The sequence below is a fragment of the Agelaius tricolor genome, unplaced genomic scaffold (genome assembly GCF_023055355.1).
Source record: "Agelaius tricolor isolate 1412-34295 unplaced genomic scaffold, bAgeTri1.0.p SCAF_17, whole genome shotgun sequence".
In the NCBI taxonomy this organism is placed as follows: domain Eukaryota; kingdom Metazoa; phylum Chordata; class Aves; order Passeriformes; family Icteridae; genus Agelaius; species Agelaius tricolor.
Genome location: NW_027269277.1, coordinates 16156145 through 16180059, shown reverse-complemented (window position 1 = coordinate 16180059; position 23915 = coordinate 16156145). Strand labels below are relative to the sequence as shown.

Sequence of the window (23915 nt, the reverse complement as noted above, 5' to 3'; positions counted from 1 at the left end):
GCAGGAAGGCAGGGAAAGCAGGGACTGCCTCCCACACCTCGGGGATGAGCAGTGTGCCTCCAAAGGGAGCTGAGGAGGAGGTGAAGCACTCCATGCTAGTCTTTCCCACTGGTGGCAAGGCCCCTGCATGTCTGGTGACCCTGAAGTGAGCAGAGGTGCCAGGTGAGTTGTGCCTTCTTAGCAGTGTGGCTGAGAGGAGATCCCTGAGCTCCTCATGCTCTGCCTTTTAGCTGCACTGCATCCTCCTCCTTTGGTATCTCTGAAACACAGCTATGCCCCTGCTCCCAGGGAGTGCCAGGGAGCTCTTACAGCCGTGTCCCTGCCCTCTGTCTCTCCTCTCCAGGTGTGAGAGCACAGAGGAATACGATTACGATTACCTCAGCATCAATAAAACCTGGGTCCTCACGCCCAAGGCACAGGAGACCGATGCCACGCAGATCCTCAACTCGCTGCTCAAGAACTATGACAACAAGCTGAGGCCTGACATTGGCAGTAAGTGTCCCCTGAAGCTCCCTGTGGCAACACCTGGCCTGGCCATGTCTTGTGTTTTCCATGCTTTGGTCCCTGCTGTAGCTGGGATTTTTGTTGTGGTAGAGCCACGCTCATCCCAGATGGGATCATTCCTTGTCTAATCCCCCTGCCACTGCTCCTGGCCCCAGCTGATGCTGCCTGTTTTCTTGTCTTTCCAGTCAAGCCCACCTTCATTGATGTGGATATCTACGTGAACAGCATCGGGCCGGTGTCTGTCATCCAGATGGTGAGTGCTGGTGTGCCTGCAGGGCACGGTGTCCCCTCCCCACAGTGCCTGCAGGGCACCGTGTCCCCTCCCCATGGCAGTGTGAAGGTGGTGTTGGCATGAGAGGAGGTTTCCTTTCCCTTGGTCAGGGTGCTCTGACCTGCTGGGAGCTGGAGAGACCTGAGCACCATCGATGGTGATTGCTCATGTGTCCCCTCCCTGCCAGGGCTGGCCCAGCACTGGGGCAGCTTGTGTCATGCTGGCTAGATGTGGTGTGAAGGTGGTGTTGGCATGAGAGGAGATTTCCTTCCCCTTGGTGAGTGATGCTCTGACGTGCTGGGAGCTGGAGAGCCCTGAGCACCATTGATGGTGATTGCAGGGCACGGTGTCCCCTCCCCGTGGCAGTGTGCAGGTGTTGTTGGCATGAGAGAAGGTTTCCTTTCCCTTGGTGAGGCTGCTCTGACCTGCTGGGAGCTGGAGAGCCCTGAGCACCATCCCTGGTGGGGAGCAAGGTTCTGGAGTGGTCCCGGGGAGCTCACAGCCCTTCCCGTGTGGGATGGTGCTGCCTCTGGTCTCTGCTGGCAAGGGGTGGCAGACGCTCCTGCCTGGTGGCTTTGCCCTCTCCTCCCTGGGAAGTGTGTGGGCACCAGGATGTTTAGGGCAAGGTGGCACCAGGCAGTGTGTCCCACGAGGGCTGAGAGGTACCTGCAGATGGTTCCCATGGTTTCTATGGCAGTGTGAAACTTGGGTGCCCAGGCCTGGCCTGTGGTGCTGAGGGGCCTCAGCTCCAATGGTTCTTCTTCATAGTGTAGCACCTTAGAGAGATGCCACCAGGACTGTGACAATTTCTCCTTATGGCTCAGGACCCAGCTGTACCAAAAGCTGTGAAAACACTTAGCAGAGACACTCTTTGATCAGGAGAGCAACTGTTAGCTATTTAATTTTCACAGGAAACTTCCTTTATTACTATAATTATTTTCCCTGCAAAGTCATCCTTTTTCCTTTTTCCAGCAAGGAAGAAACCTGACTGCTGTCAGGTTTTGAAAGACTTCTCCAGTCCATTGGGCAGTGAGGTCGAGGGGACAAAAGCAAGATACAGCAAGGACAATTTGGCTTTTTTTATTTCTCCCAATGCAAAACAGAGCAGGAACAAACCCAGCCCCCTTAAACTAAAAAAAAAAAAAAAAAAAAAAAAAAAAAAAAAAAAAAAAAAAACCAAAAAAAACAAGTTCCCAGGATGGGCAAGTTATTTTTACTTTCCAAAGTACATTTCCAAGGAACAAACCCCTCTGGGGATGGAGGGATGGTACAGTAGCTGAGGTACCAGTTCCACTCCAAGGAGCATTTTGAAGCAGCCCTTGTGGCTGCCACCACTGAGGATGTGCCCCTGGCACATCCAGATGGGCACTGGCTGGGCACCAGCTCACACCATGAGGGCACCATCAGGAGGCCCAGCAGGGGCGGCCTCGAGGCTCAGAATTTCCTTGCATTGCTCCAGCATGCCCAGCTCGAGGGGCAGAACCACAGCCTGAGCTGGGTGGGTGTCACCCCCTGCTCTCATCATCATGTGTGTCACCCCACATCTCCCAAGGTGTGTCAGAGTCTCTTTTCCCAGCCCAGCAGTCAAAGAAGGAGTCAGAACTCTTCCATTCTTGTTCTCAAGGATGTTTATGGTTTCTTATCTATAAAATTCTTTCTCTGGCCTGCTGAGGTCAGTTCAGCAGGTCAGACAGAGGCACTCTGACTGCCTTGGGGTGGTGTTATCTTCTTATACTAAAAACTACGTGTACATTATTTACCATCACTTCCCAATACCTATCACCTATGTTAGACAGTGAGCTTCTACTCTGAACCAATCCAAAAGTGCCAACATCACAGCAGAAGATGGAGGCCAAGAAGAAGAAGAAAGAGAAAGGCTGGACATGCCCAGATTCCTCCATCTTGCCCCCTGAACCCCCATTCTAAAAACCCAAAAAAACTATTTTTCACCCTGTGACAAACTATTATTCTACCTAAACTTTCGTGGCTTGCAGATCCTCACATAAGGCTGGTAATTTTTTCCATGGGTCATAATCAAAGTCACAGGCATCTTGGGCTCTGTGCCAGGGTCTCTGAGCCCCCTGGCAGGGGTTTGAGCCATCCAGGACAGCCAGAGGGACGTCCTGGGTTCCAACACCCTGGCACAAGCCCCTGCAGCCCCTGGGGGTGTGAGGCCAAGGTGGCACAAGAGCAGCAGTGAGGGGCTGGCTGTGCTCACCCCTCAAGGTGAGCCTGCAGGTAGAGCACAAGGGTCATCTCACAGCTGGCTGCTCTACCTGCTTTGCACTGCCAAGGATGTGCCAAGAAACCCACACAAAACCCAGAGCACATCCTCATCCTTCCCTTTCCCTCTCATCCTTCCCTCGTCACCCTTTTCCAGCCCTCTCTGCCATGGGAGCACTGCAGAGCCAGGCAGGTGCTAGCAGCAGAGAGTGGTTTCTAAAATCCACTCTGCATCCAGAGTTCATCTCTCCTCCTAAACAGGGAAGCTGCTGCTAGGCTGGTTTCCTAAGAAACACAGCTTCTGCCATGGTGATGGGGATGTGGGAACGTGCGTACGTCCATCCCAGGCTTGCAGGATTTTGGATCTGCTGGGCTAGCACCAGCCAGAAATGGCTGCAGGTACAGCAGCTTCAGGCACATTCAGTATCTCTGGTATTTTTGGGGAAACAAGATTCCAGGCAATGATAACAGCCACCCCCAGCAAGGGGAAAAGCTGTTGTGTGAACTCAGCCCCTACTAGAGACCAGGAAATCATGTGGGAGAGCTCAACCCATGTGTTCAGCTCTTTCTGAGAGAGTCAGAAGAAGCTTTTTCTCTTTGTGAAATGGGGCTCCACAGGTGCACAGGACCCCTGGAACTGCCAGCATCTGCAGGGCTGTGCTGGGCAAACTGCTGACATGGGGCTGCTGCACCCCTCTGCAGCCTTCCCACCTGAGGAAGGGATTGCTCCTTGTGGTATGGCCAGGAGCTGCTCAGGCAGGGAGGAAAGTGCTCAGTGTGGACAGTTTTGAGGGGTTTTGTTGCATCAGTCACGAGGGGCTGTGCTGTGCCTCTGAAGTGCCTTGGTGCTGCCAGTCCAGAGGTACCCACAGGGTCCCAGAATTCACCTGTGGTCCTGAGAAACCTCCATATGACAGCCCAGGTAGACTCTCCAGGGATATCTCTCCTTCCTTGTTCCCTTAGGTAACCTCTTAAGCTTGAACCTGTGATGCCCTTGAACTGTGAAACCTTTTCCCACAAGACTGAGGTGATATTAAAGGTACTGAGAGCAGCTAGAGCCAGGTCTCAAAGCGTCAGATTTCTGCTATCTGTGCCCTGTGTGCTTCCCCCTGCTCTTGGGAGAGGCTGTGTCCTGCTCCGTGGTCTCCTGAAGCAAGAGGAAAGGGCAGTGACAAAGCTGCCACGGTGTCACCTCTAGACTTGGCTGCTTCACCCAGTTGTTTGGTGTTTGTTAGCTTTCCCATGCTGATGCAGTGAATTAAGTCATCCTGTGGGTCCTGCCAGCCCCTGGCAGGCTGGCATCAAACACATGATGGATGGTCAGTGCTGGGGACACGTCATTCCCACCCTGTCCCCACTGGTACAGCTGCTCCCAACCTGAGAAGCTGTGCCCTCTGCCAAGTGCCTCCTCTTGCCTTTTCCCCCTGCACAACCTGAGGAAATGCGCATTTCCAAGGGAAGGGAGCTAGAATTTGTCTCAGAGCTCGATCTCTCTTGAGCCCATGGTGACATTTCACTGTGCCACAGACAGAGAGGCTTGTGTAGGCTGGAAGGGCCACTGCAGGGGAAATGTCCCATTGATCTCTTTTACGTGCATTGCCATGACAGAGCCTTATGTAAATATTTCTCTCTCACACAGGCTGTGTGGAAGACAAAAAACCAAGTTCTGCTTTTCAGAGATACAGCAGCATTGCTGTGGCTGTTAGCCTGGACCACTGTGGCCTATAAATCTGCAGCTGGAGGCTACAGGATGGAGTAGAAGGTTCCAACTTCAGCAATCTGGTTTAAATCCTGGTCTCCTGTGATGCTCACCCTCAAAGGGTTAATGCCTCACTGCTGTCTTCATCCTGCTGGTGCTCTGGCAGGGATTGGAAGCTGGTCCTCCATAGCCACTGCCCAGCCTCCACATGATAAATCACATCAGGATACAAAACTGATTCCGGTCCTTAAAAATGAATAGGTGATTTGAAAATGCCCTGTGCTGGGTGTGAATTCTGCATTCCCTCATCAATCACTTGTCATAAATAACATTAACATTCAGGAGTCAGCAGAAGGTGGGCAGCTTTGGAGCAGGAAGAAATGTAAAGTGATTTCCTGATATCTTTTGTACACCAGAACGGCAGTCTTGTCTCCAGTTTAGGTGGCTGAGTAGATTTTATTCTGAAAAATATTCAGAATATTCTATTCAGATTGTATTCCCTCTTTCTGAGGGAAAGGACCCTCTGTGCTCTCCAAGATCAATGTGGCAGTGACCAGAAGCAGAGGTGGGACAGGGGGAAAAGTGGCACCATCAGGTCCCACAGCTCTTTACCCCAATCACTTCATGGGCTGGGATTTCCTCCCCAACCCCGCGAATCTTTGGGAGGGACTGGGGCACTCAGCACCTCTCAGGGTGGTGTGAAGCTGTGTTTACACCATCAGGGGAAGGATGCACTGGGCCACCAGCCCCTCCAGAGCTCTGCTGCCACTGAGCACTGGCCAGCAGCCCCTGGAGCCAAATGAGTTATCACCCGTGGTGCTGCAGCTTCCCAAGCCCTGGCTGGAGCTGGATGCCCAATTAGATTCCCATTGACACAGTGCTGAGGTGTCCCTGGCTTATCAGAAGCTCAGCCTGATGCAAAGCCCTGCCTTGGTTCTCTGAGCATGTTTGTGGGAAGAGGTGCCAGGGAGGAGACTTTGGGTTCAAATTTTTCGCTGACTGGTTGTTTGCTGGAGGGATTTGTTCCTGGTTTTGTTTTGTAATGGCTTTCTTCCTATAGATTATAGCTTTAACTGGTGTCAAGGGCACCTAGAGCTCTGGATCACCTTCCTTTAGGGATGCTTAACTCTCAGGAAATGAAAGTAAAGCAGGTGCCAGCTATTGGGGCTGAGTGTCTCTCAGTCCTGAGGACGTCCCTGACGTGTCCATGAGGGACAGCATGAGTGAGGGGGGGGAAGTGCTTCTCTTCTGAGCCTGGGGATGGAGCAAGTCTTGCTCAGAACTTCTCAGATTCTTCCCAGAGGCCAGAGCTGAATGTCCTTTTCTTCCTTTCTTACACAAAACAGGGCATGAGGCTCGAGGAGCCAGACTGAGAGCATGGTCCAGACACTGGGGCAGCCTCCTGGCAAAGGTGAATGGAGACATTTCAGTCATCCTTGGTTACCTGCCTCAGGTGTCTGGGATCAGAGGCACTGCACTAGGGGCTGGTTGGGGTGCTGAGGACTCCTTTGTTTGCTGTGTGTGAGGAGGAGATGCCCTTGTGTGCCAAATTTTGTAGCAAAACAGAATGACAGCCCTTCTGCTGCTGTTGTACACCACCTCAATCTCATTACTTAACGATAATAAAGATGGAAAGAGCAAAATTGGCCTCCATCATTCACCAGGGGCACAGGTTCTGCTGCCTCGGAAGTGCCTGTGATTTCCAGGGGGGTTTCTGAGCTCCTATCTCCATTGTTACAGCAAATTGTTTTCTTATCTCTGCCTGTGAGTGGGGGGCTGGCACCTGAAGAAGGTGATATGTCCAAATACAAGTGTTGGCTTTTCCCCCTTGCCTCTCTAGGAAGGAGAAGCTGCACACTGTTAAATTCATAATGCTCTGCTTTTCTACATTAGTTACCGTGCAACACACTCACAAAATTGAGGGTGAAAAACATATTTTCCCACATCTGGAGTACTGCAGAAAGCATTTAATAGATTTGCACGTAGGGTGCATTCGTGGAGATGCTGTGAAAAAGGAGGAGGGAGGGAAAAGTTTATTCGTTATCAGCTGATGAATAATTAATTTACAAACATTGTCTTGTTAAATATAAATTAAATCCTCATTTGACACACTTTATAATTTAGAAGTATAAGCCCAGCATGAATGAAGAGAACCCCCCACTGACTCCTTTCATGTAAATCCCGAGGAGGCAGGGAGGGAGGCTTGGCTTTCAAAGTTAAAGCTGACAAGGGCTGGTGCTTAGGAAGGGGATGATGTGACAGAGAGAGCTTGGGGACCTGGGGCACTTCATCCCGGCTCGTGGGGAGATGGCTGAGCGGGCCAGGAAGGCACTGGGTGTTTGCAGAGCCCTCTCTGAGGATTGCTGCTCCCCTCGGAGCTCCGGCTCGCAATCCCTGCCTGATCAGAGACAGCAGCGAGGCAGCAGCTGCTCAGGAAGGGCTGAGCTCCCCCAGAGACCCCCGAGAGGGGAGCAGGGCTCTACAGGAGCTAAGCCAGCCTTGCAGAGAGCCCTGGAGCAGCTGGAGGCTGGGGAAGCTGAGCCACATCCCAAAAAGTGCTCTGTTAAAGCAGCCCCGCTGTCCCGCTGCAAGGCTTGGGTTAATTCCTTCCTTTCTCCCTGAAAGACAGGGAAACCAAGACCAGTAATAATTGTATGGCTCTGAGGAACACTTAAGTCTTGATTATACTTAGCTTTGGCTGCTTTGGAATAAGTAGGAAGGAAATGAATTGAAAATGGCACGCTGTTTAAAATGCTCCACTGTGTTGCTCTGGAGCACAAGATAAGCCTATAGGTAAAGGAAATTTGCTACCTCCCCCCTCCTTCCCTGATAATAATAGGTTCCAGCAGTTGCACAGCACTTCTCAACTGAAAGGACTTAAAAATCCTTCACAAATCATCTGTCTGGGAGGCAATAGCCCAGATGCACCCACTTTAGGGTGGATTGCAGTGCCTAAAGCACACTGCAGTGCTGTGCCAAGGGTTGGCCATCAGCATGAACCTGCTGGGCTTCTGCAGGACACACTCATGGGCTAGCCTGGTCCCTGAAAACAACGTGGATCACAGAAATTTAAAGCGTTGGGAGGTGGTGTTGTTCTCTAACAGCCCCAGTGCTTTTTCTGGCTGTTGTTTTCGGTGCCTGAGTGATGGCTCGGAGCTGTGCCGCATTTATTGTGTCTTCACAAACCCTCCTGTGCTTGGAGAGGGCTCACATCTCCTGGTTCCTTGATGTTCAGGAGCAGGCACTGCCCCTCATGCTGGTGTTCACACAGCACTGAGGTCAGGTACAGAAGGGCAGCAGCTCTCCTCATGAAAAGTTTGCCTTTCCCTACAAACCCCCCTCAGGCCACTGAGAAACGACACCAACCACGTGTGACTTGTGTGGGACAATGTGGGACAAACCACGGGCTGCAGCTAAAGGTCTAATGAAATAAATAAGCTGCTCCCATCCTAAACATATCCCAAGAGCTTCCAGAATTGTCAAAGTTTGCTTCCAAAACGGAAAAGAGCTGATTTATTCACTATGAATAATTCAGCCAGCTCCTTTTATTATCCAGAACATACACTAATCCCCTCCAGATATTTTCTGTGTGACATCCATGTTGGTATTTTATTTACAGGCTGTGCAGAAAACTCAAGGAGTCTGTTATCAGTGAAAAGCTGGAGGTTTGCATCTGAAATTTGGAGCTAAATAAAACCTGAAAATCTGGACAGTGGCCTCCTGGGGGCAGGGAAAGAGCTTTTCCTCTTTTCCTCGGAGACATTTCTGGAGAGCAAAGCCCTAAAGTTAATTAACATCTGTGCTCGCAGCCTGGTGCTAAATGGGGAATGTGGCTGTACTTAAAGGTTTCTTAAACTGCAGCATCAGTGCTGGCACACAGGTGCCTCCCGCAGCCACAGGCGGGGCAGCCTCTGGCCCTGGGGCAGCACGGGATAAATCAACATCCATAATGAAGTAATCGGCTCTTGTAAATTCCTTCACGGATCCCATTTCCGCCCTTCTGCTGGCAGCAATGACTCAATCTCTCATTCATTCCGTGCCAGCCTCGGGAGAAAACTCGCATCTCTTCAGCTGGGCTGAATGCAGCAGAAGGGATGTGCTGGCCCTGAACCTTTGCAGGCAGCCTGGGAAGGATGCACCAGTGGCACCCGAGGAGCTGCTGTGCTCTCTGTGCCTGACCCGAGGGCATAATGGCTATGGGGTCAGAGAATTCCTGCAGGATTTGGCCCATACCCTCCCATTTCCCACACCACTCAGGATTTTCCATGCCTGGGTCTACTCCTGGGTCAGGGGTCTCATCAGCCCCTCTAGAAATCTCAGCCTTCATTCTAGAGAAGCTGCAGCCTGTATAGGGGAAGCTCACCAGATTAAATACCAGAAAGATGGTCTCTTTAACATCCAGGGGAAACTGAACATTCTCCAGTAGTGATGCAACAGATTCAGAGGTGAAGAAGAACAGCAAAGGCTGAAAAGCCTCCTCACCTTACCCACAGGAAACCTTTCCTACAGTCTGGGGTCACAGCAGCTGCACCCAGTCCCCCTTTCCAGATGTTTCTGCCAGCAATGGGGCTTCCTGCTTGGTAAAGAGCCACAGGGCCACTTTTCAGTGACCAGGGGAGTGTCCTTGCTGGGGCCTGTCCCTGCTGCTGGCTCTCAGCTTGGCAGGCCATTCAAAGAGGCTCTGCTGTGATGCAGAGGCTGCATTGCTGCAGGGTGGGCACACAGCTGTGCCCACTGCACTGCAGGGGATGCAAAGCTCTGGTTCCACCTCAGGCACCCAAAGGAGCTGCCCTGCAGATCCCCAGGCTGTGCTCATGGACAGGGCAGGAGGCTGTGTGTGATCCAGCTACTGATCTGTGCTCTGACCCTCATTAAATTGATTCTTCCAAGTCAAAGGGAGAGCTCTGCTGTGTCAAATCTGACAGATATATGGACTGTGAGCTCTACCAATAGTTGTCACTCACTGGGCTGAATGATTTTTAGGCAGAGTTGATTTATCTGAACTGAAGGCCTTCGATGTCTCTGCAGGAGAGGATGGGATATTTCAGGTGTGTGAGAATCAAGCCCAGAGCTGGTCAGAGGCCAGGGTTTGAGGCCAAGGTTTCTGGTCTAGGGCAAACAGCAGCATCATAGGAGAGATAGGCTCATTCTCCCCTCCCACTTGGGACAAATAGCCAGAATTCTTCAGCATTTCCAAGGAGAAATGGGTTCAGGGACAATCAAAACATTTACATTTGGTTTCATCAGATTGTTTTGATTTGCTCTTCATATGGTGATAAATTCTGTCCTGCATAAGTAAAGCAAGAAAATGAGTATTTGGAAATAAACGTCAAAGTGAAGTGCATCAACTAGATAAGGGTAAAACGAAATATTTTGTTAGCTTGCTGAAGAAAAAAAAGTTTTTGAATGAAATTATAAGGTTGAGGTAATTCATTTTAGGGTTTGACAATTTTAATTTATTTTGAGCAAAACACCTTTTTTTTTTTTCCAGTAGAAATCAGTTCTATTTATTTCCATGCATTCCCAGATGAAGCCATCCTACCATTTCCCTTAAAAGGCTGTTGTGAAATCTGCCTGCTATAAATGTGTCACAAAATGGAGACCATTTCTCAGAATTCAGTGGTTGTGGGTGACCACAATCAATATGCTTCAAGGACCTCTTCATGCCTCGGTGCTAAAAGCAGAATATTCTGATTATTGCATCCCATCTCCATGCACAGGAAAGGTTTAATTGCCCGTGGTACAAATTGGAAGTGAGAAGCCAGCGTGAGCCTTCCTGGGGCTTTGCTGCTCCTCACATCTTTTCAAACTGCCCTGGTGTCTCTGTGGCTCCAGCTTGGTGAGATTTGGTCAGTGGGTGGGCAGGTGGACACTGCAGCCATGCCACACCAGCACTGCCCCACCAACTCCCAGTTTGCAGCTTTGCAGGGATCCTGCTGGCTGCCTGGGGCACTGGGGGTGGGGGAATAAAGGGGCATGATGGCTGGAGACCCTGGCACAAGCTCTGTGTGTCCATCTCCGCTCCAGAGAACTCCGTGGTGGGGATTTGTGTGCTTGTTCCCCGACCTGCAGCTGGAATTTGTGTGTTTGTTCCCTGACCAGGAATGGCTCCAGCCATCTGATCAGCTTTGTTCAACAGGGGAATTGCAGGTGGTGCTAAAGGCTCCCCCCTAAAGGCAGATGCCCGTGGGAGGTGTGAACCAAAACACTTGGGAGTGTGGGCAGGGGAACACCTTGTCTCCATGTGGCTGGGGAGCAGGGGAGGTCACAGTGGGGATTCTCCAAATGCTGGGAGCTTTGTTTCTGACAGTTCCCCTCAATCAGCTTCTCTCTCCCTCCAAATTTGCCACCTGTGCTGCCTCCCACAGCAGAGTGTGGCCTTTAGTCTGTCATTCTCCTCCACAGTCACCCAGAGCCACCTCAGCAGTGTTGAAAAGGCAAGGAGAGGAAGCAGAGCAGCAGGGTAGAGGAGTGGGAAAAGCTTCAGGGAGTTGGGTTGGTTGTTCCTACAGCCATAGGGGTGAAGTTAAGATGATAACTGGGTGATCTTCATTTGGTTCTTGGAAAGAAAAGCTGAAGGCAGAGAAACCTGGTTCATTCAGGATGAACCATTTCCCTCCATGAGCTGGCATGTCCAGGGACTGCAGCCTTAGTCTCTCACATGACTCTGTACCTTGTCAGGAGGCACAATGGACCCTGGTTCCTCTCTCTGGATCAGCAAGATGAAAATACATCACTATTTCTGCTCTCACAAAAAGCCAAAGCCAAGTCCAGGTGCTGGAATTTGGTAAGGAGCAGTTAAAGATGTGCTGTCCACCTCCCAGGAACTTTGGACTAACCCAAAGATCCCACATTGTTTGGTTTCTTTCTGTGTGTGATTCTGGGATATACAAGATCTGCCAGAGTATTTCTTACACTACTGTATAGAAAACAGAGCCTTTATCTTTTTCACCACTTCCCAAAGATGTTCTGAAGTCATTGAGGGGAGCTGGGGAAGGTCAAGTGGTTGAGTCTCAAAGGAGGCATCTACAGCAGGCAGAGACTGTACAAAACAGTTGGGAGAAGGAAAAATAAAGGCTGGGAATATCAATCCCTCATTTCTGAGGAGAGTGGTTTGCACCCACCAGGTGCCATGGGAAGTGAGCAGCCCTCAGGAGCAGAGCTCAGCAGGTCCTGCTGGCCCAGGGCTGGTGACCTGAGTGCCAGATGGCCTCCCCACTTGGCCTGAAGTGTGGATTTGTGCCCGGAGAGGGGAATCAGCTGCCCTGGTAACCCTTCTGCAACTGCTCTCCTGCTGCTTCACCATCCCAGTGCCCAACAGGGGAGGCAGAGAGAAATTGTTCTTTTTTTGTAACCTGATTAGTTTCTCCCAGCTGCTTTCCACAGCCTGGTGCTCCCTTCAAATCTCATTAGGGCTGGGCTGTGATTGTGTGGTGGCTTGAAAAGAACTGCAGAAGGAAAAACAAAATGAGGCAGAGAGAAGGAATATCAAGGAACTGGCAGGGCAGGAAGAGAGAAGTGGTAAGCACAGCAAGGGGGCATGAGAGACAACATGAAACAGATTTCCTTGAAAGAGTTGGTGAAGCAGAGCACTGTTCCCATCTCCTCCTTCACCCGGGGCCAGGAGAGAACAGGGTCAGCAGTGAGGATCTCTGCAGAGGGCACAAACTTCTCCCCTTTTGTGAAAACAGAACTTTCTCAGATGTTTTGAATGTCCTTTTTTTACCTTGAGGGTGACAATCAGACAGGGATTTATACAGGTGGTTTTTCTCCTGGCCAATGCAGGCATTTCCATAGCGTGGGTGGCATCCCAGGGACTTGGGTGCACTGTCCTTTCTCAGCCCAGGTCTGGGCTCTGCTGGATCCTCTCCACGTGCTGCCAGCAGAGGTGGTTTGCCAGAGCTCAGTGTGTTGGGGAAGATGAAACAGGAAAGCCTTATAAATATGATTGCCTGGCAAAAGATTTTGAGAATATGGAAACTAGAAGTGAGATTGAAATGAAAGCAAGCTTTGAGATACCTCAGTTACTGAACAACTGGAAAACAATGGCATGGCCAGCTGAAGGTGATCCCCTTTTGATGGAACAACACCCTCTGCTTGCAGACAGGCCCAAGGGTCAGAGCAGACCCTGCCAGCTTGGCAGAAGGGGCCCAAAGAGGAGTTTGTAGGGTTTAAAATGTAACACAGGATGGTAATGTAATGATTCTTATAGGCTGTATGGAAATGCTATAGGATTTGTATATTGTACTAGATTGGTTAGTGAGAATCAGAATATTCAACACAGAAGATTTATTGTATTGTAACGAGAACTTTGCACTCTTACTTCTTGTCTCTTAGCTCTTGACTTTTACTCTCTTACCCCTTTTACTCTCTTAACCCTTTTACCCTCTCATCCTCTCTCCCCCTCTCTCCTCTCAGTCCTGCTCTGAGCTGTGCCTGGCAGCTCCCAGCAGGGCCCTGCCCCCAGGCCCTTTGCAATAAACCCCAAATTCCAGACCTGGCTGCAGAGATCTCTGTCTCTGTCCATCCTGACCGTGCTACCCCATCAATCCTATATCGGTGTTTGCTGGGAGTGAGTGAGTGTTTCTCACAGAGCAGGGCTGCAGCAGCTGCTCCCCAGTCCTGGGCAGTTCTGCACTGCTCATCCCAGGGTTTCATTTTAGTCACAGTGGGTGGCACGGGAATGGGAAATACAATTAAAGAAATTCCAGCTTCTCATCTGAATCTTGTCAAGCTGTTCTGGGGGAGCAATCCCAGGGAGTTAATTGTATGCAGTGAGAAGGTTTGTGCTCCAGCCCTTCCCAAGGAAATTTCCTTTTGTCTCCTCAAACACCCCGTGAGCCAGAAGGACAGATGAACAACAGCACCTGCCCAAAGTGTAAAATATCTCCTCCAATTATCCTATGTTATCTCTGCTGCTCTGCCCTCACATCTTCCATCCTCACCTCTTCTCTTTCCCCACCTGCTTTCTTCTTCTGCACAAAGTTCCTTTGACATTGTAGGGAGCAGTTAAGCATTTAGCAGTGAGGTGTGACATGAAGACAAGACTTTGGACAAACCTAGCTTTTCCTTGCCCAGGTATTTTGCAGAGATTGTGGAAACTGGGCTGCATCTTATCTGCATCAGAATTTCATGTGACTTTGCACCCAGAGCAGGTCCTCTCCTGAGAGTGGAGGAAAAACAAATCAAGATAAAAGGAGGTGGCTCCTTCCCTGAGATGCTTTGCATAATATTTCAGTGTCCAGTACCTTCCCCTTTAATCAATTCTGCCCCATCTGAGCATCCTGTGTCCACACCTCTGCCTTTTCAGTGATAACCTCATCAGGGACAGTGCAGACAGACTTGTGCTTCTGCAGAGCAGAGTCTGGCTGATGTCATGTCTGGCCTCAAGGACTTTCCTCAGTCCTCTGGGTGATGGCTGCTAACAGATGCTAAAACACACACGTGCAGGTCTTGTGCCCCTGGGGCTCACAGGGAGAGCCCAAGGAAAGAGGAATGGGCACCCTGGGGCTGCCTGGGATGAGATAACATCACTGCAGGGCAGGAGGGGAACATCTCTGAAGAAAGGGTTTGGGGTGGTTGGCTGTCAGGAGTGTAAAACCTGCCTTTTAGATGTCCCCCCCTGCACATCCACGGCAGCAGGAAGGAGCAGAGGTGCAGGGAGCAGGCAGATGGGGCTCTCAGAAGGCAGCACAGGTTTGAAAGCCCTGTCCAGTTCCCATCTGCCAGCTCTAGGGGTGAGCAAGCCGTGACTGGGGGAGTTTGCAACTGACAGAGCAGCATTTATAGCATGACTTGTTTGACAGCTCCTGGCACGAGCACAGGACATGGAGATGGTTTTTAATAGCACGTTTGTATTAAAAAAAGAACTCTCTTTCAACTGAGATTCCCTGGACAGAGGCAAAAGACATTCAGGCAAGGACAGCACTGCTGGTGCTGCTGCAGAAGTGAAACAGATGGGAAGTTCAGTGTGTCACCTTGAAAGCACAGATCACCACAGCTCTGCTCCTGCTGTCCTTGAGAGCTCCCCCAGCCACTCCAGCACCATGTCCAGAAATCTCTCTGGGGTCTGATTTGAAGGGAAGAGGACCTTGGAGGTGGAATTAAACTTATATTCTCATTCTTTTGGTCGTTGTGTTGGAGAGACAGATCTCACCCAGAGCAGGGCCATGGAGGTGGCCACAAGTGAGGTGTCCCACACTACTAATGGCAGAGCTGGGAGGAGCCTGGCACTGCCCAGGCAGTCCCTGAAGTGGTCAGTGTTGGGCACAGCATGTGCTTTTGGTGCCTGTTCCCTCTGCTGGCTGCCCACACATGTCATGCCCAGCAGCACATCCCTGCCCACCAGCTGGGGGGACAAGAAGTGGTGCATTCAAATATCAAGATTATTCTAAAATACAGTGTCTTGGTTTGGAAAGACAGGAGTCTGCTAAGGAAGGCAGGAGCCTCCCCTGAAATGGAGAATGTAAACCCTCCCCACCCCTCTGAATTGCTGTAAATTTTAAATTAAGGGGCTCTCAGGGAAAAAAATACGGGAGCAGGAAATAACAGTTCTTTAATAGGGAAGGAAAAATAAAAGGATAAAATAAACAATGCAGCACACGAGAACAACACTGCCAGAGTCAGAACCCAGCCTGACACCCTGTGGGTCAGGGTGCTGGCAGCAGTGCCATTGGAATTGTGGCTCAGCCCTCCTGCAGGGTCAGGGGTGGCTCTGCTGGAGCAGGGATCCTGTAGAGAAGGATGGATTCTGCCTCTGAAGATCCAGGGGAAGGAGAGGCAGCTGCTGTTCCTCTGGGCAATCCAGTGCAGAAGCTGTGCTGGTGTTCCAGAATCTCCAGATTATATCCAGGTAGGAATGCTTGGCTCCTCCCCCTGGGCTCACATCTGCCAATGGGATGCTGTAGCTCTTATCAGCCATGCAGGGACATTCCATAGCTGTTATCAGCAGGTGTCCCCCTGAGGGAGGAGTGATTGTGGTCACTCAGAGAGAGAGATAAGGCAAACTGCCCACTTGACAAAAGATAATCTGCCATACAGATGGGAATTGAAAACTCCTTGCATTGCAATCTTCAACATACAGTTCTCTTATTTAGGTTGTTTATTTAGTCTTGAAGGCATCTCCAGACTTTTTACTATTGTAGAATGTGTTCCCTGGGATGTGGAGACACATGTGTGGTGCAAGCCAGGATTTGTCTGAGATGTTTTCAGGCTGGAAAAGTGTTTGGGTTGTCCTGGAGAGGAAAATGCTCACCTGGGCAGGGCTGTGGGGGTGTGGACAGAGTGAGCACGGAGTGTCCTACCAGCCCTTGAAAAAAACCACCCCATTCCTGGGTGTCCTCTAAGAAAGAACTTCTGAGAATTCCCTGAATTGCAGCATCCCTGAGATGCCTGTGACATTTGCTTTGCTTGGCTGTGTGATTGGCAGCATGGCCACATCACACCCACGTCAGAGCACCAGAAATGCTGTCCCTGCTTTATTGGACTGCAGCGAGGGATTTGCTTGGAGGTGAAGAGGGAAGGCAGCTCTGTGAGTAAAAACAAATATCAGAACAATGAAAGCTAGAAAGTGACTGTCTAGGAGATTAATCTCTCAGCCCCACTGTTATTTAGGGTTTTTCACAGAGTATTCTGAGTTGGAAGAGACTAAACTCTCTCTCCAGCAGAGGAAAATTGAGGAAGGTGTTTCCAGGTCTCTGAGCCCTCTGTTCAGAGCTTTTCTTGTTGCTGTTGAATACAAGTGAAGTTGCAAAAACCACATTTAAATGCTTCATTTTATCCTAATTTAGGAGGCCATCTATGACATGTTCGTCTCATGGCTTTCCTCCTCTCTTTGGCACTTGGCAGAAAGCTGAGTTCTTAACACAGAAAAAAAAAGCTCATAAATGGAACAGAGGAACCACAGGGTCCCAGCCCCTCTGGTTCCCACTAATTGCACTCTTGAGAGGGGTCAGCTGAACTGAGCACACAAACTTGATAAAAGCCATTTGGAAAGGGTGCTTTGGCAGAGCCCAGCTGTGTTTGTTTGGTGTGTAAGGTAACCTGAAAACACACACTGTTCACTTCAAATCTTGTCATGCAAACCCTGTGAGTTTAAGCTGTTCTGAAACTCAGCAGCCCTAAATTACATTTGCTCTGAACCCAGGGTGGAACTTGGTCCAGAGCAGAGTTCCTAAAGCCAGATCTGCCTGGGAATGTGGGCTGATTCCCCATCTCTGAGGGTAGAGGAGCAGAGATAACCCAAGGAGCAGAGATAACCCAAGGAACTGCCCTCAGGGTAGCATAGCACACCAGGCCAGCTCCCAGCTCCTCTCTGCTGGGGACAGGCTGATTTCTGAACAGGTCTCTTTTCTTTTGGATTGAAAATGTTTGGAGTTTTCTTAGAAATTACTTTTCACACAGCAAAATCATAGCTTTTGAAAACTGAAAGGCTTTGAGAACACAATAAAATCTTTTTGTTGTTATTTTTTTCTTCCAATATGAAACACCCCCATCAGCTCCCCATCCTTTTATTTCTCACAAATGTTCTTTTACCGAACACCATTCTTTCCATTGAATGTTTGCAGGTCATGCCATTCTCTGGAACTGTGTTTCCACCAGCATCTGTGCTGCCCACATGAGGACAGCCAGGGCTGCTCAGGGGTGTGCAGCAGTGCCAGGTGATGACAGTGCCCAAGGGCCAGCAAGGCTGGGCTGGAGCACTCTCAGCCAGCAGAGGACACGCTGCAGGGCATCCCTTAGCACAGGATAAACTCATGTGACAGCATTTAGGGCAGGCAGCCCTCTGGGTCTGCCTCATGGGGAGTTGGATTTGTTATTCCATGACTGAAATTGGATGGAATATTGCATGCGTGCCAACATGTGTGTGCTACCCCACGTGTGTGATCCAAATGGTGTGGCCAAACTGTTAAAGCAATTCCTCCTTCCTTCGTTAGCTCCTTCTGTTAAAACCACTAAAAATGCCTGTGCCTTCACAGAGGAGTTAACAACCTCCATGTGCTGCACAGCAGATGGTGCAGTAATGGTGGGGGCGTATTTTACAATAACCCTTTTCCACATGGGGAAATCGAGGCATTGAGGAGTCTCTTTCTGATGGCTGAGTGTCAGGGGCAGAGAAAAACTACAGGGGTGCAGGAGATGGAGAAACAGTGCCCTGAGTTTTAGGGGCTGAGCTCATCCTGCCAAACTCCAGCTACTCAGCTTTGGTCTTTGACTCTCCCAAGGTCAGGAAGAGTTTATTCTTAATATATTATTAAGAGGTATTTCCATAACACAACTTGGACTGCTTCACGTTGAGATCCCCCACCAGTAGTCCCTAAAAGCTGTAGGAACCCCATGGTCAAGCACCTCCTGTTTTAATCACCTTGGCAGATGCCTGCAGCTAAGTGGGATCTCAATAACACCCAGAGAGGGGTCTGAGCACCATCCCACAGCTGATCAGTGCAAAACCCCAGCCATGCAAGGCTCCTCAGCATCACTGAGGGTTCCTGGTGGGAATGGGTGCTGAATTCTTCAGGAGCTGTTGTGGTTTAGCCCCAGTGGGGCCACACAATGCTCACTCACACAGCAGCACGGGGGAGGAAGCTGGAAGGGTAAAAGTCCTCCCAAAGGCCACAACACTTTTGTATAAATCTTGCCTCAGATAATTCTGAAAGAAAATACATTTGTAAATGCCAAAAACTCCCAATGGGCTCCCTACAGGGAGGCAAGGGAGCCAGCTCAGCTCCTAAGTTCTGCCTCGTGAGTAGCTGTGCTAATAATAGCCACTGAAATGAGATCAAACCACAGGACAGTGACAATAACAGCTCAGATGCTTTACAAGAGCTGAATGACTTGTGCACCACACCTTTTGCAAAGGCTGGCTATGAATGGCACAGGAGGAGCTCTTTAATGCTGATCCCTCCTGAAAATCTGAGCTTGACAACAAATGCTAAGCCCCTGGGATAGCTGACCCTCCACTCTTGCAGAATGTTAGCATTGATTATCCCAGACTTGAGTGCTGAACTTTAAGGCAGGACACAACTGAGATGTCACCAGTGACTCCAGTTGGGAGTTAAACACTGATAGTGACATCAAACATTAATTTATCACTGCAGGTTTGGTTGCTTTCTCCTACACCAGAGATATTACTTAGGAGGAGCTATGTAAACTCACATGAACTCAAACAGGGCGTGCAGTAATGGGGGAGAATTTGTCAAATATTGTGCTATTTTGGCCCCAACGCTGCAACAATGCTGCTTTTATTTCACATTTTTCCATGTCTCCATCACCACATACTCTATACCCAAGCAGTACCCGGTGTGATCCTGTGGCCACATTTCACAGAGAAAAGCAAGGCTCAACTTCCCAAGGATTTTCTGGGAATCACAGCGAGGAACCTCAGAGAAAGAAAACACAATTCTTATCTCATTTGCTGTGCCTGTGTTTGTGCCAAAGTAGAATGCAATGTGGAGATTGTTTGCCCAAAGTGATGGTGTTTTGTTTCCTTGGCCTGTCAGGCCCAGGTGTGTGTGCAGACTGTGGGTCAGCAGACACTGACAGGATTCTGGGCAGCTGAGTTGAGTTGGGTGCTTGTGCAGACTCAGTGTAATATAGTGTAATATAGTATAGAATAATATAGTATAATAAAGTAATTAATTAGCCTTCTGATACCCATGGAGTCAGAGGCATCATTCCTCCCCTTGCTGGGGTTGCCCTGCATTTCCTACATGATCCAGCACATTCAGGTGCTGGGATGGGCTCCCCCAGCCCCTGGCTCTGTGCACTTGGCTGTGAGAGCTGCTGCTGTCCTTAACTCTGTGTCTGCTCTGAATGAACTGTGGAGGCAAAGCCACCCCTCTGAACGTGCTGCACCTGTCCCCATTCTCCCCCCTTGGGCATCCTTTGGGACCCTGTCCCTGTCCCCTTTGCTCATCCCTGTGTCTAACCAGGGTGGAGCATCAGCCCGGAGAGCGACTCGGCTGCTGATGGCAAAATCTCTTCCCTCACCATCTCATTCCTGTAAAAGGGACATACAGGGCACCCATGACTCCTCTCTGCTGGCTGCCAGGGGAGGAGGATGGAGCAGGGCCCTGGCTGCCCCCCGCAGGACGCGCTGTCCCAGGGAGTGCTGCAGCTATTCCAGCAGCGCGGCTGGAGGAGCCGCCTCTGAACCGGCAGCCAGGGGAGGATGTGCTGCAGTCATAAAAATTCCACCGAGAGAAATCAATAGAGGGAGGAGGAGAGTGAGAGGGAGGGATGGCAAAGTCAGACTTTCTTCATCTCTGCACACAAAAGAGAGGGAGGCAGTGGGGGTCGTGCGGGTTCAACAGCAGTGAAAGGGACCAAAAGTCACGTCAGGAGCTCCCAGGAGCAGGTGACTGACTGCAGCATGCACTGGTGGGACTGGATCTGGGGCTGGTTCAGACAGCTGCTGAGTGCCAGACTTGTTCCTGCATGGCATTAATTAGCACCTTCTCAGGCAGGCTGAAAAGGAGTTTAAGGAGCACGCTGAGCTGCGGCAGCGAGCAGCAGAGTGGTGGGCTAATGGTGTGGGCTACTGCCAGTCCAATCCAGGCAGGAGCTGCCTCTCACATCTGCCAGTTATCCAAAGCTAGGACACACTCCCTTACCAAAACTGGAGGTCCTTATTATAGTGGAAAATCTCTTTTCAGTGAAAGACTCAGGATTTTTATCTGGTTTCACTCAGAGCTGGGACCATGCAGGCCCAGCTTTCTTTTCTAATCTCCAGCAAGGGGTATCCACCCAAGGACCCAGAGTGCTCTGAGTTTTCAGATAATCCCTTTTCAGTCCTTTAGCAAGGGGTGGATTACCACTAGATTTATTTACATTTTTTTTTAATTTTTACATTTTTATAAACTTTTTTTAGCACTACCATTGTTCTCTGTACAAATGAGGAGTGTGGAACAGGGCTGGGCTGTGCCCAGTAAATAACAGAAAGAGCTGTCTGCTTGCCTTCTCTGCTAAACTGGGGAGCAGCTTTCCCTGCCTGTGATTGAAAGGGGGAGCTGAACTTAAGGCTGGATTCAGCCAATGTCCACACTGCCCCTTCATGCCTGTGCTTAAAAGGAGTATTGAGTTGTCTGCCAAGAGGAAGCCCAAGGTCTTGTTTGTATGGTCCTGGTTTTCCAGGCAAGGGCCAGGCTCAGCCCAGCAGTGAGCACAGAGTCTCTGGCTCTTCCTGAGTGTGCCATGGTATAGCAATGCTGTGAGGGCTAATTAATTACTTTATTATACTATACTATTCTATACATCTAAAACTGGATCTGCCAAGCACTCAACCCTGCACACAACTGCTCTGCACTGCCCTGAATCTCGAGAGTGTCAGCTGACAGTCCTGACACACACACACACACACACCTGGCCCTGACAGGCCAAGGAAACAAAACACCATCACTGTGGGTAAACAATCTCCACATTGCATTCTTCTTTGACACAAACACAGCCACAGCAAATAAGATAAGAATTGTCTTTCTCTGAGGCTCAGAGAATGTGAAACCCAGAAATATTCTTGGGAAGAATCGTGCCTTGCTTTTCTCTGTGAAGAGAAATGTGGGGCTACACCATGGATGTCCTGGCTGTGAGCTACTGGTCAGCTTGGAAAGGTGTCAGAGGCCACCAACGCCTGCTCCCAGACTGAGAAAATCAAAGTTCAGCCTGCAGACCAGAGGAGCAGGCTCTGCTTGGCCTGAATCCCTCTCAGAGCATCCCATTCTTCCCTGTTGTCCCCAGGAATACACCATTGACATCTTCTTTGCCCAGACGTGGTACGACCGGCGCCTGCGGTTCAACAGCACGCTGAAGGCTCTGACGCTGAACACCAACATGGTGAGCCGCATCTGGATCCCTGACACCTTCTTCAGGAACTCCAAACGGGCTGATTCCCACTGGATAACCACTCCCAATCAGCTCCTCCGCATCTGGAATGATGGGAAAGTGCTCTACACTCTCAGGTACATCCAGCAGGCTCTGGTCTGATGACAAAGATGGTCAAGTGGTTCCCTAAACTAAAATCCTTTGAAATGTTGACTTGGTCAGTCCAGCTGTTTTATTCTGTTAATAAACAGAATAAATGTTTGATAGATAAATAAAAAGAGAATTTGGCTCTTTGTTCCCATAACTTCCCACTTTCATAAACGGAGCTGAAAAGTTCACTAAGCAGAAGGGCTTTTTGAAGATGAAATTTACATGTTTTTCCTCACCTTGAAAATATCCAAACATGTATTTTTGGTTTGGAATGTTCCTGCAAACAGACTGATCTTCAGCAAATTAGTTCTCAAGGAAGTGAGAATGCCTCTGTCACATTTAGGTGCTGGAATCAAACCATCTTCACCAGCTCAAAATCTCTGTCTCTCTCTCCCCCTGTCTCAGGCTGACAATCGAGGCTGAATGTCTGCTCCAGCTGCAGAATTTCCCAATGGACACTCACTCCTGCCCTTTGGTTTTTTCCAGTTGTGAGTATACATATTTCAAAGATATCTTTAGAAGGCAAGCAGAGAAACCTCAGTGGAGGTTTCTTTTCTGGGGAAGCCACCCTCCCTTTTAGCTACATTTTTTCACCTAATTTCCATGGCACCCTTCCTGGCCCATTTCCCTTCATGGCCTGAAGCATCCTTCCACTCCTGGGCTAGCAGAGATCATCAGCAACAGAATCACAACATCTCTGAGTTTCTCCTTAATTTGGGTGGATGGTTGGAGGAGATTGTTTCACTGACCTTCTGGTCACTCCAGACAGAACATGGATATATTCTGGTGGACAAATGGCACCTGTCCTGCCTTGCATCTTCTCCCACTCTCTGAGTGAGGTCTGGAAACATTCTGCTCCAAAGGAGGGTTACTCAGACCTCTCCTCCCAGGCACTACTCATCCAGACTCTTCAGCAGAGAAGGCTTCTGATGTTATCACATCTCCTCTGGTAATTTTGCAGGGAGCCTCTCTGCACCAAGAGATCCCTGTCCTCGTACGTGGGTGGGAAATGTGATTTAATCATCTGAGCTCGGGTTCTCCTGCTTCCCCTGCCACTGAAGAGATGCAGCTCAGAGCTCTGAGGTGCTTCAGAAGGAGGCAGCATGCTGAGGAAATCTCATCCCTTCATCTCCCACCACCCCTCATCTTTGCTAATTAGTGGTGCATGCTGTACATGCTTGATAATTAGAAACACACTGTTAGTTAGCTGCCAAGCTTTTACTCCATCCTCCTCCTAGGGACTTTCTCCCAGGTCCCAGCTTCACTGCAGGCTTGTTTCTTTATCAAGAAAGCCAGAGGCAGGAGAAGCTGTGCTGCAGCCTGCAGGAACAGGCTTTCTTCTCCATGGAGAGTGCATCCCTTCTTTTCCATAGATCAGCTGCCAGGGCAAGAGGAACAGGGAGCACACAGAGCAGCCAGAGCCATGCTGGCAGCTGTGTATTCCTGATGTACTCATGGCTGGGATGGCACTCATGAGGTGCCAGCTGCCCCAGGGAGATAAAACCCTTAAAGACTTCAGGCTGGTGGAGTCACAGAATTGCAGAAGAGTCAGGGCTGGAAGGAGCCTTTGGAGATCTTCTAGAACAGTCCCACTGGCAAGCAGCATCACCTAGAGCAGCTTACACAGGAATGCAGCCAGGTGGGGTTTGAATCCAGAATTTTGACTCCAGAATCGTGGGAGGAAGACTCCACAACCTCACTGGGCACACTGTTCCATTGCTCTGCCACCCTCAATCGAGTTCTTCCTCAAACCAGCAGGGTCCTCTTGGACCAACCCACATCTCATTCCCGGCACTGCAGTCCTTAGAAAGGCTCTGTTTCTGGCAGTGCCTCCCCATCCCCAGGATCTGAAGCAGCCCACGAGGGTAGGTCCAGCCCCTACTCCCATTCCATGTGGGAATGCCTCAGGGAATCTAAACAAAAGGCACCAGAAAGACCTGCTGAAGGGCTGCCGTTTGCAGAGCAGCTCTGGTGAGATGCCCGTGTTTCTGCAGTCAGGGGGTGCCCAGGGCGGGCCTGGGTGGCATTGTGTTGCTCTGATGGCTTTTCCCAGATGGATACCCTCGGGAGGAGATCGTCTACCGCTGGAGACGCTACTCCATCGAGGTGTCTGACCAGCGCACCTGGAGGCTCTACCAGTTCGACTTCACGGGGCTGAGGAACACCTCAGAGGTCCTCAGGACTGGGGCAGGTGAGCCAAGGGGAGGCAGCCCCTGGGGCACCACTGTGCTGTGCTTTGGGGGGAGGCAAAGC

The 23915-nt window shown here is 50.1% G+C and overlaps 1 protein-coding gene across 1 annotated transcript in view; it reads left to right on the top strand.

Annotated features, from left to right (window-relative positions):
* LOC139597388 (gamma-aminobutyric acid receptor subunit gamma-4) overlaps positions 1 to 23915 on the top strand; it is a 41137-nt gene that overhangs the window by 6162 nt on the left and 11060 nt on the right. The window contains exons 2-6 of the mRNA XM_071442693.1: positions 344 to 492; positions 690 to 757; positions 21429 to 21649; positions 22068 to 22150; positions 23716 to 23853. Coding sequence (XP_071298794.1) covers positions 344 to 492; positions 690 to 757; positions 21429 to 21649; positions 22068 to 22150; positions 23716 to 23853 — 659 coding nt within the window. The remainder of the gene's footprint in view (positions 1 to 343; positions 493 to 689; positions 758 to 21428; positions 21650 to 22067; positions 22151 to 23715; positions 23854 to 23915) is intronic.